Source organism: Leptinotarsa decemlineata, unplaced genomic scaffold (assembly GCF_025532065.1).
Source record: "Leptinotarsa decemlineata unplaced genomic scaffold, Ldec_3_MD MMD2_tig00026374_RagTag_RagTag, whole genome shotgun sequence".
Classification (NCBI taxonomy): Eukaryota; Metazoa; Arthropoda; class Insecta; order Coleoptera; family Chrysomelidae; genus Leptinotarsa; species Leptinotarsa decemlineata.
In genome coordinates, this window is record NW_027412710.1 from 2,606,368 (window position 1) to 2,621,876 (window position 15,509).

The window sequence follows — 15,509 nt, forward strand, 5'->3', positions numbered from 1 at the left end:
TGGATGGTTCAGCACATTTTCTTCGAAATGCATTGGACTAGGTAAACTTTCCTTCCCGTATTCTAATAAAATTGTGTAAAACGCAGGTGGCTTTCACAATTTTGTTTACGGTTTCCTCCTCACAACAAATTGGTCCCTCGAATACGCGGAATTTTGATACAATTATTCCAAATGCCCACTCGACACTCTTTCTTCCTCGGGAAAGCCTGTACTTAAAGATCCTTCTTGTACCATTTAAAACTCTTTGTGGATAAGGTCTCATTAAATATGGCAATAATGGAAAAGCTTCATCTCCACATATGTAATAAGGAAAGGACTCTCCACTTTCATTATTTGGTAAATGTGAACGCTCAAGAATTACTATTTTTTGTTTTCTTAACAGTTTGCCAATATGAGATGCTTTAAAAACAGCCCCATCACTATTTCGTCCTAAATCACCTACGTCAATTGTTGTGAACAAACTATCTGCAGTAGCAGTGGCCATTAGTACCAGAGAAAAGAAGCCTTTATAATTAAAATTACTTGAGCCACTATTGGCAATTTTTTTAAACGGATGTGTTTTCCGTCAATTGCGGCGACGCAGTTTGGTAAATTCCACAATTCGTAATACCGTTCAGCATTGCGTTTCCATATTTCTTCATTAGGGACTGGCATAAATAATGGTTGCAGACCTTCCCATACAGCATCAGTTGTTTTTTCACTATTCTACCAATTGTGGTATCTCCTCTATAGAACTGGAACGAAAGATTTTTAAAACTGTCACCTGTTGCCAGATACCTAAAAAAAGAAAAGTTTTTGTTCAAGTTTTTAATAGGTTTTTTCTTTTTCAGTGTCAAATTGTCGCGAACGCTGGAGAAACATCCGGGGAGCATTTTTGCGATCTATGAAAAAGCTACCCTCCGGCACCGGTGCAAATAAAAAAAAAAATATTTTAATATAAGCTTGGAATTTCTTTTGCCTTACATAAAAAATAAAGCAGGCGATGGAAATTTGCAGACTGTGAGCGCCTGCCACGAGAATGCTGATGAGGGTAATAACGGCTCGGAAGAACATACAAACAATGAAGAAGAAAATATGGAATCCCAAGCTGACCAAGGAAGTCAGGACATTGCAACACATGGTTTTGCAAATTCGCCACCTGATATGACAGATCAAGAATCAATTCAAGATTCAGGCATTGACAAATCCATTATTGTAGCTAAGAAGGCATATACTTCTACAAAACGAAACTTTTCTCAAAATGCTTCAAAAGTTTCAAATCCTGCCGATGCTGCTTTCATTGGATGGCTGAAAAACAAACAAGAAAGAGACAGCAGTAAAGAGAATCCAAATATGTCATTTTTACAGAGTTTGTTGCCGGATATGATGAAAATGACAGATAAACAAAACAGACGATTTCGTCAAAAAGTTATAGGGCTAATGGATGACATACTTGAAGATGCGGATATCCGTGTCTGTAAAGGTAGAATTCCGCAACGAGCGACCGAGACAGTAGACCGAGACAGGCGACAGATATGAGAGACCGATTGTGGTCTCTCCAGGACTGCTCTAATGCAATTACATAGAGGTCGTTCTGCAGCCCGAGACAGAGACAGACGACAATCTACTGTCGCCTCAATGTGCCTCGTCAGTCCCCTACGAGAGCAGTAGTGAAGTGGGTCGTTGCGCGACATTTCTGTTTCGACACTGAATTGTGTATGAAAATAAATAATAATGTCAGAAATCAAATTTACTGGGGAGGAAGACGAATTGCTTATAGATTTAGTGGCTAAGAACCCACCACTATTTGATCCTCAAGTGGAATCCTACAAGGATGTTATTGTTCGGGAAAATATTTGGAAGGATATAGCAGGGGAAATGAACAGAGCTGGTAAAATTTTATTTTCAATCCATCACTTTTAAAATTTATAAACTGATGAATAAATATTTACAATATGTTATTATGAAGGTGGTCACTAGCGAGATATTGAATAATCAGATTTCTATTGATTGTCTTTATTTAGTTTATTCGCTTCACATGGTCTTCTTGCCAAGAAACTGCACAGGCCTCAGAGTTAAAATACTTTCTTAACTCATCTCTTATGGTAAATCCAGTTTTACTTGCATAACCTCCTGTATGAATTAAAGATTGTATATTATTAGAATGTGTTGTCACATCGGAACTACTCAGCCGATAAACAGATTTCGCAGAATCTTCTAAAAATCCTTCACGAAGTAAGTTATGTAAACAACAGCTAACTAATATTAGGTCGGTCATCACATGTTTCTGGAGCAACTGCTATTGGCGTGTAATATATTCTAAATACCTGGGATAACAACCCAAATGCGTTTTCTGAAACCCTTCTACCGCGACAAAGACGATAATTAAAAACTTGTTTGCTCAAGTCATTCTTTGCATCTCTTTTTGTATAAGGTTTCATCATGTAGCTGCCAAGACCAAAAGAAGATGGAAGTACATTCGTGATTCATACAACCGTTTCAAACGTAAAAGAAAAATGACCACTGGATCGGCTGCTCCAGCTAAAAATTCCAAATGGGAGCTCTTTGAACGACTTCAGTTTTTGGAACTAGTATCTACAGAAAGAGCCAGTGCCTCCAATGTTTCTTTCGAAACAGTAGTTTCAAGTCCAATGCCGAATGAAGAGGCAGAAATTCTCTTTGATAATGAAGAGAATCAAGATATAGCGACCAAGCCAGCCGCCAAGTCTACACAAAAACGCAAAAAAGTGGAAGATGAATTTCTGACATATCTCAAGAAACGAGACGACCAGAGACAGGTATATTTTCAAGAGATGAACGCTTTCAAAGAAATTGATGACAACGTAAATACATTTGGTAACCATGTAAAATCTGTCATGAGAAAATTGAACCAGCGATTTCAAATACAGGCAAGGAACGAGATATTTAACATTTTAACAAAATACGAACACATGCAAATGGATTTGGAATGTAACATACAAACAGCGCCTCCAACATCAGATGGACATAGTTATGTATCAGCCGTTTCTCCCTCTGGATCATCCACTGCAACCAGTAGCAGTAATGTTACTTCACAACATCATGAAGATTATTTCAATTCCCTTCTTCCTTTGTAAACAAAGTGATAATTTTGTTGATAATAAGTACCAAAATATATAACTTACCTTAATGTTAAAGACAATTTTTCTTGTGGTGTTATGTCGCCTTTCGTTTGTATGTCCTTTTCTATTAAATTATTCACATAATCAAACTGTTTTTTATTCAATCTAAAATACCTTCGAAACTTTTCTTCATCTAATGATAGGTGATTCATTATTAGTACACTAAAAAATCCTTCCTCGCGTCTTGTTTTGAATATAGAATTTATACACCTACGTTTTTTCATTCGAAACAGGTAATATAGAAATATATCGTCATTTTCTTCTTCCAATAACCTTTTAAAGAATAGTTTGGAAGCCATGATACTGACTGGTTTACAACTTCTGATATACTGAAGCATAGAAGCCATTTGGCGCCTGTCGCTTGTCTCCGTCGCATAGTCATTTCAAGGAGCGACAGTTGAGAAGGTGTCACGGTCTAAGCTCGTAATGAGTGTCTCTGTCACCTGTCTTGGTCTCTTCAAGCGGAACGCTACCTTAATTCATCTACTTCAAGTTCAAGAGCGTCTTATGTATATTGTCCAATACCAAGCCCTAATGCTTCTCTACAGTGCCCAACGTCAAACCCGGATGTACCAAGGCCTGCATGGTCAGTGCAAGACCTACACGGAAACTACACTGAATATCCACAGGATTCCCAGAGAAACGAAGATATTCGGCTACACATAAATACTTGATAGGTACTAAACACCAATATTGTTGCTATAAGTATTTGTGTAATTTTGATGGTATTACATATTTTATTTTTGTATTACGTACCTTAATGTTATTAATAAACGTTCCTCTGCAGAAATAGCCTCCCGGTAGTGGGTATCTAGCTTTTCTATTCTCGGTTCTACAAATTCCACCAACACTCGGAAACTTTCCTGGTTCATTCTATAATATTCTTTAAACTTTTCTGAATTGAGGGATAACTACTCCTGTTCCAACAGTGACGGGGCTATGGCTCAGATTATGTACAAATAATGGATGAATCCAATATCGGCGCAACCGTTTTCGTTTACGTCGATTTCGCAAAAATTGCCAAGCTACTACAACATCTCCCTCGCTTAACGACATTTTAAATACTACAAATGTAGTTGTCACACTTGTCTACGCGGTTAAGCAACATGCAGTAGGTAACTCATGTCACATGTTGCATGTTACGTTTTTGATGTTTCGTTGGTGTACGACCGCGCTAAGGTATTAGGATTTATTATAAGAGTAAGCAAACAATCGTCCGCACTCCATATTTGATAATCTAATAGTAATCATGTGAGTAGCATTGCACGTTATTTTTTCAAATTATGTAATTATACTTTTATCATAGGAATTCAATGCAATATAGAGATGGCCCTTTTGGTTACCGATGTGTGTACGGTAACGAAAGGCAACTAAAAATAATGGTGAAGAGTCACCGAAAGGTTTCACCAATCCTAGATAGGCAAAGATTAGTACGATACAGCTTTTTATAACATTTTTTTTTTAAGTAATTATTTTTCTCAGTATAATAGTTTCGGAAAAGGAGGAAACTTCAGCCCCTTTAGGGATGTCACACAAGGAGTGAGAAAAGTTATTTTGTGAGTACAATATTGCAAGTAAACATTATAATAATTTCAATATGAATTAATTTTTAGAGACGATGATTTCAAAAATAATTATTCGTAAGTATATAATCTATTCACTTTTGAAGTCATTCAATATTCCAAAATAATAGTGATGAAACAAAAACGGTCGAAAGCACCCAGAAGGAGGTGGTTGATCGCTAATATATAAATAATATATATTTGATTATAACATTTTTTAATCCAGTAAAGTGATTCCGGGAGAGTAGGAACCTTCAGCTCCTTTGGGAATAAAAATAACATTTAGCACCACCCAGATAGGAGTGCGAACTGTTATTATGTGAGTAGAATTGTACAAGTAAACATTATAATAATTTTAATATGAATTATTTTCTAGAGACGATGATTTCGAAAATATTTATCCTTAAGTATATAATCTATTGGATTTGAATACATTTTAATAATATTACAAAATAATAGTGATGAAAGAAAAATGGATGAAAACACCCTGGAGGAGTTGGTGTTCAATGACCGTAAGCATAGATATAAGTAAAGGAATTATTAATGAATATATGTCACTCATTTTGCTGCAGAAGAATGTTTACATTCTCAGATCAATAATATTCAGGGTAAGAACAGTGGATTAGGCATAAGTGGGATACCACTATAAAATAAAACGCGCCAACAGTTCTACTTCATGGGTGGTGTGGAAATGAACTGATTTTCAGGAAGAAGATTTCTTGGTAATTGAAAGGGGCATATTTTTAAGAGAGATTCATTTAGGGGAAAAAGTTTTGGTTTCTTTCATCCTCATGTTCATATATAAAAATGTGGAAAAAAAATACTTCCAGAATAAACTCTTTTACAAAATAGCATATGAGAGATGTACAATATTACTCATTGTACACTGTCGTGAAATCGTATTTGTACGATTACGATAGGTACGTATTCACGATAAAACGAAACTTGTAGAAAATTCACCTCCTCTGCACAATCACTTGACAATGAAAAAAATTTATTACTCGAAAGTTATCAACGCACAGAAATTAATTTGTTCTATAACCTTTAACACGTTGAACGCCACCGTGGGAGCCGAAAATTGGGTATATCAGGCCAATTTTTTTTTGTGGTAGTGTCTCGAAAATATATTCTTCTTTCATATAATTTCAAGTTAGAAATGAAGAAAACAGATTTTGACATTTTATGACGTTGTCATTAGTATGTATCCACATTGGATACCCACGGCCACAATATTCATTTCTGAAAACTGCTACCGCATGTATCCCATCTGGATACATGAGCCGGCAACAACGTCGAAAAAGATTAGAACAGGTGTTCACAAGTTTGGAACAAATCACTTGCAATGCCTTTTCATCAGACGAAGTTCATGCAGTGTCTTGACTTTGGATACTGAACTTCCGTACTCTTTGATAAGTTATTAGTGTTCTTTACATTATTTATACGGCATATTTCGAAAACAATGTCATACGAACAGGAACAATTACATTTACAAAAACTCATGCAAGAGTTGTTGTCTGACGAAGAGAATTCGCTATTTGGAGATGTTTACTTATCAGACGAATATCAAATAGAAAGTGATGACTGTAGTGATAGTGATAGTAGCTCGACTTCTACAAGTTTCAGAAAAAGTAAGCGCATAAAACTGAAGGCAACCAAATCATCTGACCTAGGTAAGTTTATGATTCCTTCAAAATGATATAAACCTAATGTTATTCGAAATCTAAAACAAATTACTAAATGACCTACCGTCAATAAAATTGTAAATTGCATATAATATTGGATTTAGGTATTATAAAATAACTGGAAAAATGTTGTATGCAATTTGCAAGTCTTTGTGTTAGACTGACTAGAAAACATTTACAAAATGTTATATCGAAACTCTAGGTACTTGATTATGATATTGATCTCTTGAAATGACATGACAATTTTTTTACAGATATTTTCCAGCCAAGTACGAGTTCAACACTAATTTCAACAAAGAATGCCAATACGTTGGCCAAGAAACCTAGTACCACGATTCATGTCACAGAAACCATAGAAGATGTCATTGCTCAATTTCGAGTAGATGAATCGTCTTCAGAAGACGATGATTCACTTCCAACGAGTGATCCTACATGGGGACCAGTACAAGGTAATCACCTAAAAGATTTTCCGTTCACGGAGCCGAATCCTGGCATAAAATCAGAAATATATGAGCGGTTCTACGATAAAACACCATATGATTTTTACAAACTTATGTTACCCGATTACATAATAAGCCATATTGTTCTTGAAACGAATCGTTATACGGAACAATGCAAGAGAAATAATAATCTACGAATGTCTAGAATAAAAGCATGGGCCGATACCAACTCAGAAGAAATAGAGAGATTTTTGGAATAATTATGTGGATGGGGTTGTCTCAGTTACCAAGTATCGAGTCATACTGGCGGACATCATTTTTGTACTCCAATAAAATAAAGTCCTTGATGAGCAGAAATAGATTTCAACTCTTGCTAAAAATGCTTCATTTCAACAATAATGAAGGAGTCATACAAAATCGACTTCATAAAATAAACCCGCTCATTGATAAACTCCTAGTAAGCTTTCAAGCTGTTATTATTCCTCAAAATGAGCTATGCATAGATGAAACACTTGTCCCTTTCAGAGGACGTTTGTCGTTTAGACAATACATAAAAATCAAACGCCACAAATTTGGCATAAAGCTATTCAAGTTATGTGTCGATAAAGGATATACCTATAATTTTAGCGTATATTGCGGGACTGAAAAAACTGAAGGTCAAACGGTAGCAACGAGCGTAGTACTTTCCCTTTTAACCAATTTATTAGATCAAGGGAGAACCTTGTATACTGATAATTACTATACAAATGTTTCCCTAGCTCACACTTTGTTAGACCGAAAGACACATTTAGTGGGACATTACGTTCAAATAGGAAGCTCAATCCCAAAGATGTCGTCACTAAAAAGATAAATAAAAATGAAATTGTCGCAGCTGAGAGCAACACAGACGTGGTGGTACTGAGATGGAGAGATAGAAGAGATGTTTTGGTCCTTAGTACAAAACACACTCATTAACTAGTAACAGTAAGTCACTAAGCGACTATAACAAATGTAAAGCTTTCATCGACCTTTCAGACCAAATGAAAGCATATTCATCATCTTTGAGAAGGAGCTTGAAATGGTACCGAAAATTGGCAGTTGAGCTTCTATTGGGTACGGCTTTGGTGAATGCATATATATTGCATCAAGAGGTTGCAAACGACAAAATTCAAAGAATGCGTTATATCAGATTTGTTACATTTTCCAACTGAGACACCTAACAAAACGGCGCCAGCTGATGAACCTTCAGCACAACATGTTTTGGAAGAAAGTCAAGGTGCTGGCAGAAAACGAGGAAGATGTATACGATGTTATAAGAAAAAAACTGAAGAGGTTGGGAGAAAGGCTGCAGCTAATCAAACAACACAAAGTAAATTTTCAGATGTATAACATGTGAAAACATTATTGCCTATCTTGTTTTTTTGGTTTTTTTTAAGTACACAAATGTTTTATGGCATAAAATACCCAATTTGTTTTTGTAATGTTCATTTCTTCCGTGAATATACATTTTGTTCATTATAATTTAGCGCTTATTGTTGTCGAATAAAAAAAATACCCAATTTCAAACCCACTTCCCAACAAAATCGTACCCTGAAAAAACTGAATAAAATTCACAGGCCAAATATGCTTTTAGGTATGCCAGGCCATAGTGCGAACGCTCCCATAAAGATCTGCGCAAGGCATGCAGCCAACACAGATACATGTGGCTGAAATTACAGAAATACTTATGTATCCGCCATGGATTCACGCGGCCATCGAAACACTGAGTCGCGTGTATCCGTGTTGGATACATACGGCATTCAACGTGTTAATTCAGTTCACATATGTAAAATATTCACTCAAATCAATTAATCTTATAGTTATCATGTGAGTAGATTGCACGTTATTTTTTCAAATTATGTAATTAGACTTTTATCATAGGAATTCAATGCAATATAGAGATGCCCCTTTTGGTTACCGATGGGTGAACGGTAACGAAAGGCAACTAAAAATAATGGTGAAGAGTGACCGAAAGGTTTCACCAATCCTAAATAGGCAGAAATTAGTACGATACAGCTTTTTATAACATTTTTTTAGGTAATATTTTTTCTCAGTATAATAGTTCCGGAAAAGGAGGAACCTTCAGCCCCTTTAGGGATGTCACACAAGGAGTGAGAAAAGTTATTTTATGAGTAGAATATTGCAAATAAATATTATAACAATTTCAATATAAATCAATTTTTAGAAACGATGATTTCAAAAATAATTATTCGTAAGTATATAATCCATTCACTTTTAAATACATTCAAATAATATATATATATATATATATATATATATATATATATATATATATATATATATATATGAAGGGTTCAGGGGAAGAACATGATTACTGCAATTTTTTTCAATTTTCAGTTTATAAGTGATTTATAAGTTTATAATTGAGTTCTACAAGATGACAAAATACTGTGGGGAACAACATGAGAACTCCAGAGATATTTACGAACAAAATAAACAGTTCCAGGGGAATAACTTGATAAGTGCCAGTCGCTCAGGGAAATAACTTGATAACTCCATAGTTCATGCGTTGGCCACCAGCAGCAGTAGTGTATTGTTGTTTATACTCATAACGACAGAAGGTTATGTTTTGCTGTTATTAAGTTAGTGTTGTGTCATTTCAGTTTTATTAACATTAACTAGTGTCTAATTAGGCCAAAGTTAAGTTTATAGTTTAAGCCTACAATGGAAAGTGCGTCCTCAGAAGAAGAGATCGAGTGCAAACCACCGTCAGCAAGGAAGAGGCCTAAACACGGGCGATTAAAGGAGGTTAGTAAAAAGATTAATTTATAGAGCAGAGAGGCAGGTGAACCTTGTAAATGTAAAGACAAATGTTTTGAAGCTATTACTGAACGTGAAAGGGCCGAAGTTTTACGACATATTAACTCCCTAAAAAGTCATGATGAAGTGAATCTCTATTTGACAGGATTAGTGACGATTTTACCTGTTCAGCGTCACCGGATGAAAAATGAGTTAGATGCCAAATTTAAAGACGCTACTTACTGTTATGCAGTACGAGTAATGAGAAATAACACTGCTCAAGAATTTAAAGTGAGTAAAAACGCATTCATATCTATACATGGAATTTCTCGAGGCAAGATTGACTATATTCTGAATCAAATGAAGAAAACAGGAACTCCACCTAAGTATAATAAAGGTAAACATGAAAATAGGCCACACAAACTTTCAGATGAGACTCTTGACGCTATACGCAGCCACATAAAATCTTTCAAAGGCCGTGAAAGCCACTATAGTCAAAAGGATTCCAAAAAAACATATCTGCCAGATGATTTAAATGTGTCTAAAATGTTTAAACTCTTTCAAGATTGTCATCCTAATATTAGATGTAGTTTAGAGTCATATCGTACAATATTTAATAAAGAATTCAACATTTCGTTCGGATATCCTAGAACCGATACATGTAGTTCATGTGATAAATATGCTGTACAGAAAAAATTCCTCGAAAAACAGTTTGCCGAAGAAAAGGATGAAGAAAAAAAACAAAACCTATCCAGAGATATTCGTAAAATGGATATTGAACATGAAGTTCATTTAACTAATGCTCAGGTTTTCTATGATAGAAAAAAAGCAGCAAGAAAAGCAAGCAGAAAATCACCTCATAAGGAGGCAATTTGTATGGACTATGCGAAGAATTATCCCTGCCCAAACATTGCTACTAATGACGTATATTACAAAAGACAGTTGTCTGTTTATGCTTTTAACATTCATGTCATGTCTGATAGTAGGAGCCTATTTTATATATATCCCCAAACAATCGCAAGTAAAGGGAGTGATGAGGTAGCATCATTTTTCCATGACTTTATCTACAATCACTTAGACAAGAAAGTCAGACATCTAGAAATATTCTCTGACTCATGCGCGGGGCAAAACAAAAATAAAACTACTTATGCATCATGTAGTTCATGTGGAAAATAGATTAGATTACATCAAAATGACATTCCCTATCCGAGGACAATCGTATTTAGAGTGTGATAAGAACACTGCTTTGGTGAAACACACTGCCCATGCTGAAACTCCCCAAGATTGGGTAACTGTTTTTCAAAACGCAAGATGTAAGACATCTCCATTTACTGTTGTAGAAGTACACCAGGAAATGGTAAAAGATTGGTCGTCGTTTTTAGATGAGAAGTACAAGTCAAAAAAGCTGCCATGCAAATCAAGAGAAATAAGGGAATTTGAAGTTTTGAAAGAACACCCTGCTTTAATAAGAAACCGCCAAAAATTCAATGGCCCCTGGTATGAAACCCCAGTTTTGCCTAAACTGAAAAAGAAGAAAGAAAAAAATCTGCCTCCTGAAGAAGTGAAAAGAAGATTTACGGAATGACAGAGAGGAAATCTTTCAAACGGGGAGTTTCATTTGCCCGATCCTGTTTATGGAGGTAGGTGATTTTACCTCTATTTTAAACTAAGCTTAACTCCACTTAGTTATCCAAGCCTATCCAGACTAAGCCTAGCCCTTGTTAAATTTTCCCCCCTACTTGACACTAAACCTACTTTTAGTTTTGGACTTTTTTGTAGTTTCTTTCTTGAAGTCACTACACAAAAATTATAAATCTTATAATGTGTATTATTGCATATTAATTTCAACTATTAGGCCTACAAATTTAATGTGGTTTTCAGGTCTTATTCCTATTGATAAAGCGAAGTATGAAGATATTCAACATTTAAAAGAGTTTTGTCGACCAGAAGCTGCAGTTTACTTTTCCCAGTTGCCACACACATAGAAACAGTAACAACAAAACATTACCATGGAACTGCTGGAAACGATTTTATTACTTCAAAGACACATTTTAAACTTGTGAAATTTGTCAATTTTATCATTTTATTCATTTGATTCAATTTATTCATGTTTATAAGCAATAAATAAAGGTTTTAAACTTTATTTTGGTGCGTAATTAAAAATCCTCATTATTTAATAATCTCTCAGTTTTCAGGGGAATAACTTGATAACTCCGGGAGATATCAAGTTCATTCTATGACAAATTTGACTTATATTGAGTTTTCGCGTAAAAAGGTAAGTTTTTATAAAATTAAATGGTTGAAAATGAGTATACACGTTTAAAATTAAGTATATAGATAGTTAAACATTTATTTTGCAAACTACAACAAAAATTTGACAAAATACGAGTCTCCAAACTTGTTTTTTGCTCTCCTGAAAAATGTACGCAAAGGCTGTTATCAAGTTCTTCCCCTGAACCCTTCATATATATTTGATTATAACAATTTTTTATCCATTTCATTTAAATCCCAGTATAGTGGTTCCGGAAGAGCAGGAACCTTCAGCTCCTTTGGGAATAAAAATAACATTCAGCACCACCCAGATAGGAGTGAGAAATTTATTATGCGAGTAGAATTGTACAAGTAAACATTATAATAATTCTAATATGAATTATTTTCTAGAGACGATGATTTCGAAAATATTTATCCGTAAGAATATAATCTATTGATTTGAATACATTTTAATAATATTCCAAAATAATAGTGATAAAAGAAAAATGGATGAAAACACCCTGGAGGAGTTGGTGTTCAATGACCCGTAAGCATAGATATAAGTAAAGGAATTATTAATGAATATATATAACTCATTTTGTTGCAGAAGGATGTTTACATTCTCAGATCAATAATATTCAGGGTAAGAACAGTGGATTAGGCATAAGTGGGATACCACTATAAAATAAAACGCGCCAACAGTTCTACCTCATGGGTGGTGTGTGTAATGAATCGAAAAGCAAATCATATTAAGTAAAAATTTAAAGTGTGTAAATTGAGCCTATACGGACCGGTGTATGAAAATCATTGGCCTAATTATGCGATCGCGAAATACTTTTCGCAGCACCGATAAGAAATCATAAATCTTAATAACTGTCGAAATTAATATGTTATGGGGTCGTAAAACTGTCACCGCTAATTGTCGCCGAAAGAATAATGGCCCGAAAATTCCGTGTAAACAGAAACACGTGGGTATGTCAACAATCACGTACGCCGATTTGATGACGTAAATCTTTCGCTATAAGAACCCGAGATCATTGCTGGACAAGTCAGTAACAGTGAAGTATCCGATGAATATCAAAGTAGTGCCCGAGAAGTATCAGTGAAGTATCTGATGAGTATCAAAGCAGTGCTCGAGAAGTATCAATGAAATCAGTATCAGTGTTAGTTTCGTGTGAAAATCGATGCAAGTTCGCGATGTTAAGTAATTAGTCTACAAGTAAAGTTTCAAGTGAATAATTTCGAAAAGTTTAATGTGAAAATGTAATCCGATGCAGAATAAATTTCCGTTAAAAATAACGCAAGATGTAAAATAATCTACTAAATTGTGAGAAGTAAAGACGAAGCTAATTGAAAATAAATATGAAATAAAAGTGTATACTAGTAAACGAGTGTAAAATAACCCGAGGAAGATAAGTAAATCCTTTAAACACAGAAAAATGGAAAATCGAATGTACTATTGACCTTATGTGAGTATCTATCAAAGGAAAAGAGAAAAAGCTCGTATTCCGAGACGGTAAAAATTTACTAATTAATGTTCGCAAATATAAACCAATTTATTTCGCACCCTTCCGAAAACAGATAAGAAATTGACTATCGAACTGATTAAGCTGAGTGGCCATGTTTTATAAATTGATTTTTGAGTATGAAATGATTACATACATAACCTATGTTTGATAAATTGTATTTACATATTGTTGTAAATTGGATTTTGTTGAAAATTACAGATTTGTGTATTTGAATTTTACGTTAACAGGTTAATTGATTGAAAAGGTATTGTAATGTGTTGCGCTTTTGTGTTTTACTTTGTATTTTGAAATTTGTCATTTATTAATGAGTTTCAGGTTATTGTTTTGCTATTGTTTATGTGTTTATTACCACGTCTGTGCCCCTGAAAGGATTCTGTATTATTGATTAGGTGATTTAATATTGGAAGATTATGATTATAATGTTTTAATTACTACAAGGTTATGTTAGATGTTGATATGATTGGTAAACTGATTAAGTTATTTTCTCCGTAACAACGTATGAAATTATGGTTATATATTAGTATGTATTATTTTTGCCCTGAGATCTCAGAATTGAGTAATGAGACGTACCTATTAATAATATCAAGGATTGTCAACGGAAATGTTACGATAAGAATTAGTTATTTGAATTGAATGATCGTTGCTAAAAGTATAAGGCTCGATATTCAAAGAACACCTACTGTTTGATGACTTGTGTATATTGCTGTAGTTTTTAGTTTTTATTTAATAAAATATTTGAAATGTACAAGATTCGTATTTCAGTTGGGTTCATACTGAACACCTGGTTAAACATAAAAAGCAATCTCGCCTGTTTAGAACTTACCGCTCGGTTCTGAACAGGGTTATTCCGGTTTGTAACATACTAGACGACGTTTCGGAATACTCATCAATCATCTCCAGTATACTTGCTCCCTGACTGTTGAGAGAGTATTTTAGAGCGTACTGAAGGTATGCAGCGAGGTCTAGTAATACAGCAACAACAGTATTATTAATTTAAATAAAGACTTCGAGAATTACATGTGGAAACGAACTGATTTTCAGGAAGATTTCTTGGTAATTGAAAGGGGCATATTTTCAAGAGAGATTCATTTAGGGGAAAAAGTTTTGGTTTCTTTCATCCTCATCTTCATATATAAAATTGTGGAAAAAAATACTTCCAGAATAAACTCTTTCACAAAATAGCATGTGAGAGATGTACAATATCACTCATCGTACACAAAAAAAGTTATAGGTACGTCTTCACGATAAAACGAAACTTGTAGAAAATTCACCCCCTCTGCACAATCACTTGACAATGAAAAAAATTTATTACTCGAAAGTTATCAACGCATAGAAATTAATTTGTTCTATAACCTTTAATTCAGTTCACATATGTAAAATATTCACTTAAATCAATTAATCTAATAGTTATCATGTGAGTAGCATTGCATGTTATTTTTTCAAATTATGTAATTATACTTTTATCATAGGAATTCAATGCAATATAGAGATGTCCCTTTTGGTTACCGATGGTGTGTTGTTAAAAATGCTGAATCTTCAAGAGAAAATTGAAATCGTTTTAATATGCGGCGAGAATACCGGTCACCGACAAGTAGCTGATATTTTCAATGCCAGACATCCTGCAAAAAATATTCATCAGTCAACAGTTAGTAGGATAATAGCTAAGTTTAAATCTACTGGCTCGGTAGAGTAATTTTAGAAAAGCACATCAGCCTTCTAGACATACTGAAGAAGTGGAATTTGAAATATGTTTGGATGTCGTAGAACATAAAAAAACAAGTATTCAAGATATTGCAGATAGAACAGATGTTAACCGAGAGAGTGTACGACGTATTTTACACAAAAATAAATTTACGCCTTATAAACCGAAATTTATCAATACATTAAAAGAAAGGGACTTCGATATGCGCTTGTATTTTTCTTTTTGGTTTCAAGGGAAAAAGAAGAAAATTATCATTTTCCTTATCAAATTTTATGGACAGATGAAGCGACCTTCTCTTCAAATGGCGTTGTGAGCTCGCAAAACTGCAGGTGGTGGGCAAAAGAAAACCCACATTTCGTAATCGAATGTCGAGATCAATATTCGTTTAAAACGAATGTATGGTGTGGCATATTAAACGATCAAATT

General features: G+C 34.4%; 2 protein-coding genes across 3 annotated transcripts; both read left to right on the forward strand.

Moving 5' to 3' along the window:
• Positions 1–798: 798 nt before the first annotated feature.
• Positions 799–9,692, forward strand: LOC111506758 (uncharacterized). Its single transcript, XM_023161961.2, has 2 exons — positions 799–6,372; positions 6,639–9,692. The coding sequence occupies exons 1-2, from the start codon at positions 6,162–6,164 to the stop codon at positions 7,082–7,084; spliced, it is 657 nt and encodes a 218-aa protein (XP_023017729.2). The 5' UTR covers positions 799–6,161; the 3' UTR covers positions 7,085–9,692.
• A 1,083-nt stretch (positions 9,693–10,775) lies between these two features.
• On the forward strand, positions 10,776–15,042 carry LOC141486855 (uncharacterized). 2 transcript variants are annotated; one of them, XR_012468073.1, is made up of 3 exons: positions 10,776–10,915; positions 10,985–11,242; positions 11,484–15,042. XR_012468073.1 is itself a non-coding variant. In XM_074185429.1 (2 exons), exons 1-2 carry the CDS (start codon positions 10,795–10,797, stop codon positions 11,185–11,187), a joined length of 324 nt encoding a protein of 107 aa, XP_074041530.1. In that variant the 5' UTR covers positions 10,776–10,794; the 3' UTR covers positions 11,188–15,042. The 2 variants fall into 2 exon arrangements, 1 of the variants encoding a protein (XP_074041530.1); XM_074185429.1 differs by having other exon boundaries at positions 10,985–15,042.
• Positions 15,043–15,509: the final 467 nt, after the last annotated feature.

Excerpts from the sequence above, each read along its gene's own strand:
- LOC111506758 (XM_023161961.2), top strand. The coding sequence starts at position 6,162 with ATGTCATACGAACAGGAACAATTACATTTACAAAAACTCATGCAAGAG. Across the intron at positions 6,373-6,638 it reads AACCAAATCATCTGACCTAG|ATATTTTCCAGCCAAGTACG; the intron begins GTAAGTTTATGA and ends ATTTTTTTACAG.
- LOC141486855 (XM_074185429.1), top strand. The coding sequence starts at position 10,795 with ATGACATTCCCTATCCGAGGACAATCGTATTTAGAGTGTGATAAGAAC. Across the intron at positions 10,916-10,984 it reads TGTTTTTCAAAACGCAAGAT|ATGAGAAGTACAAGTCAAAA; the intron begins GTAAGACATCTC and ends CGTCGTTTTTAG.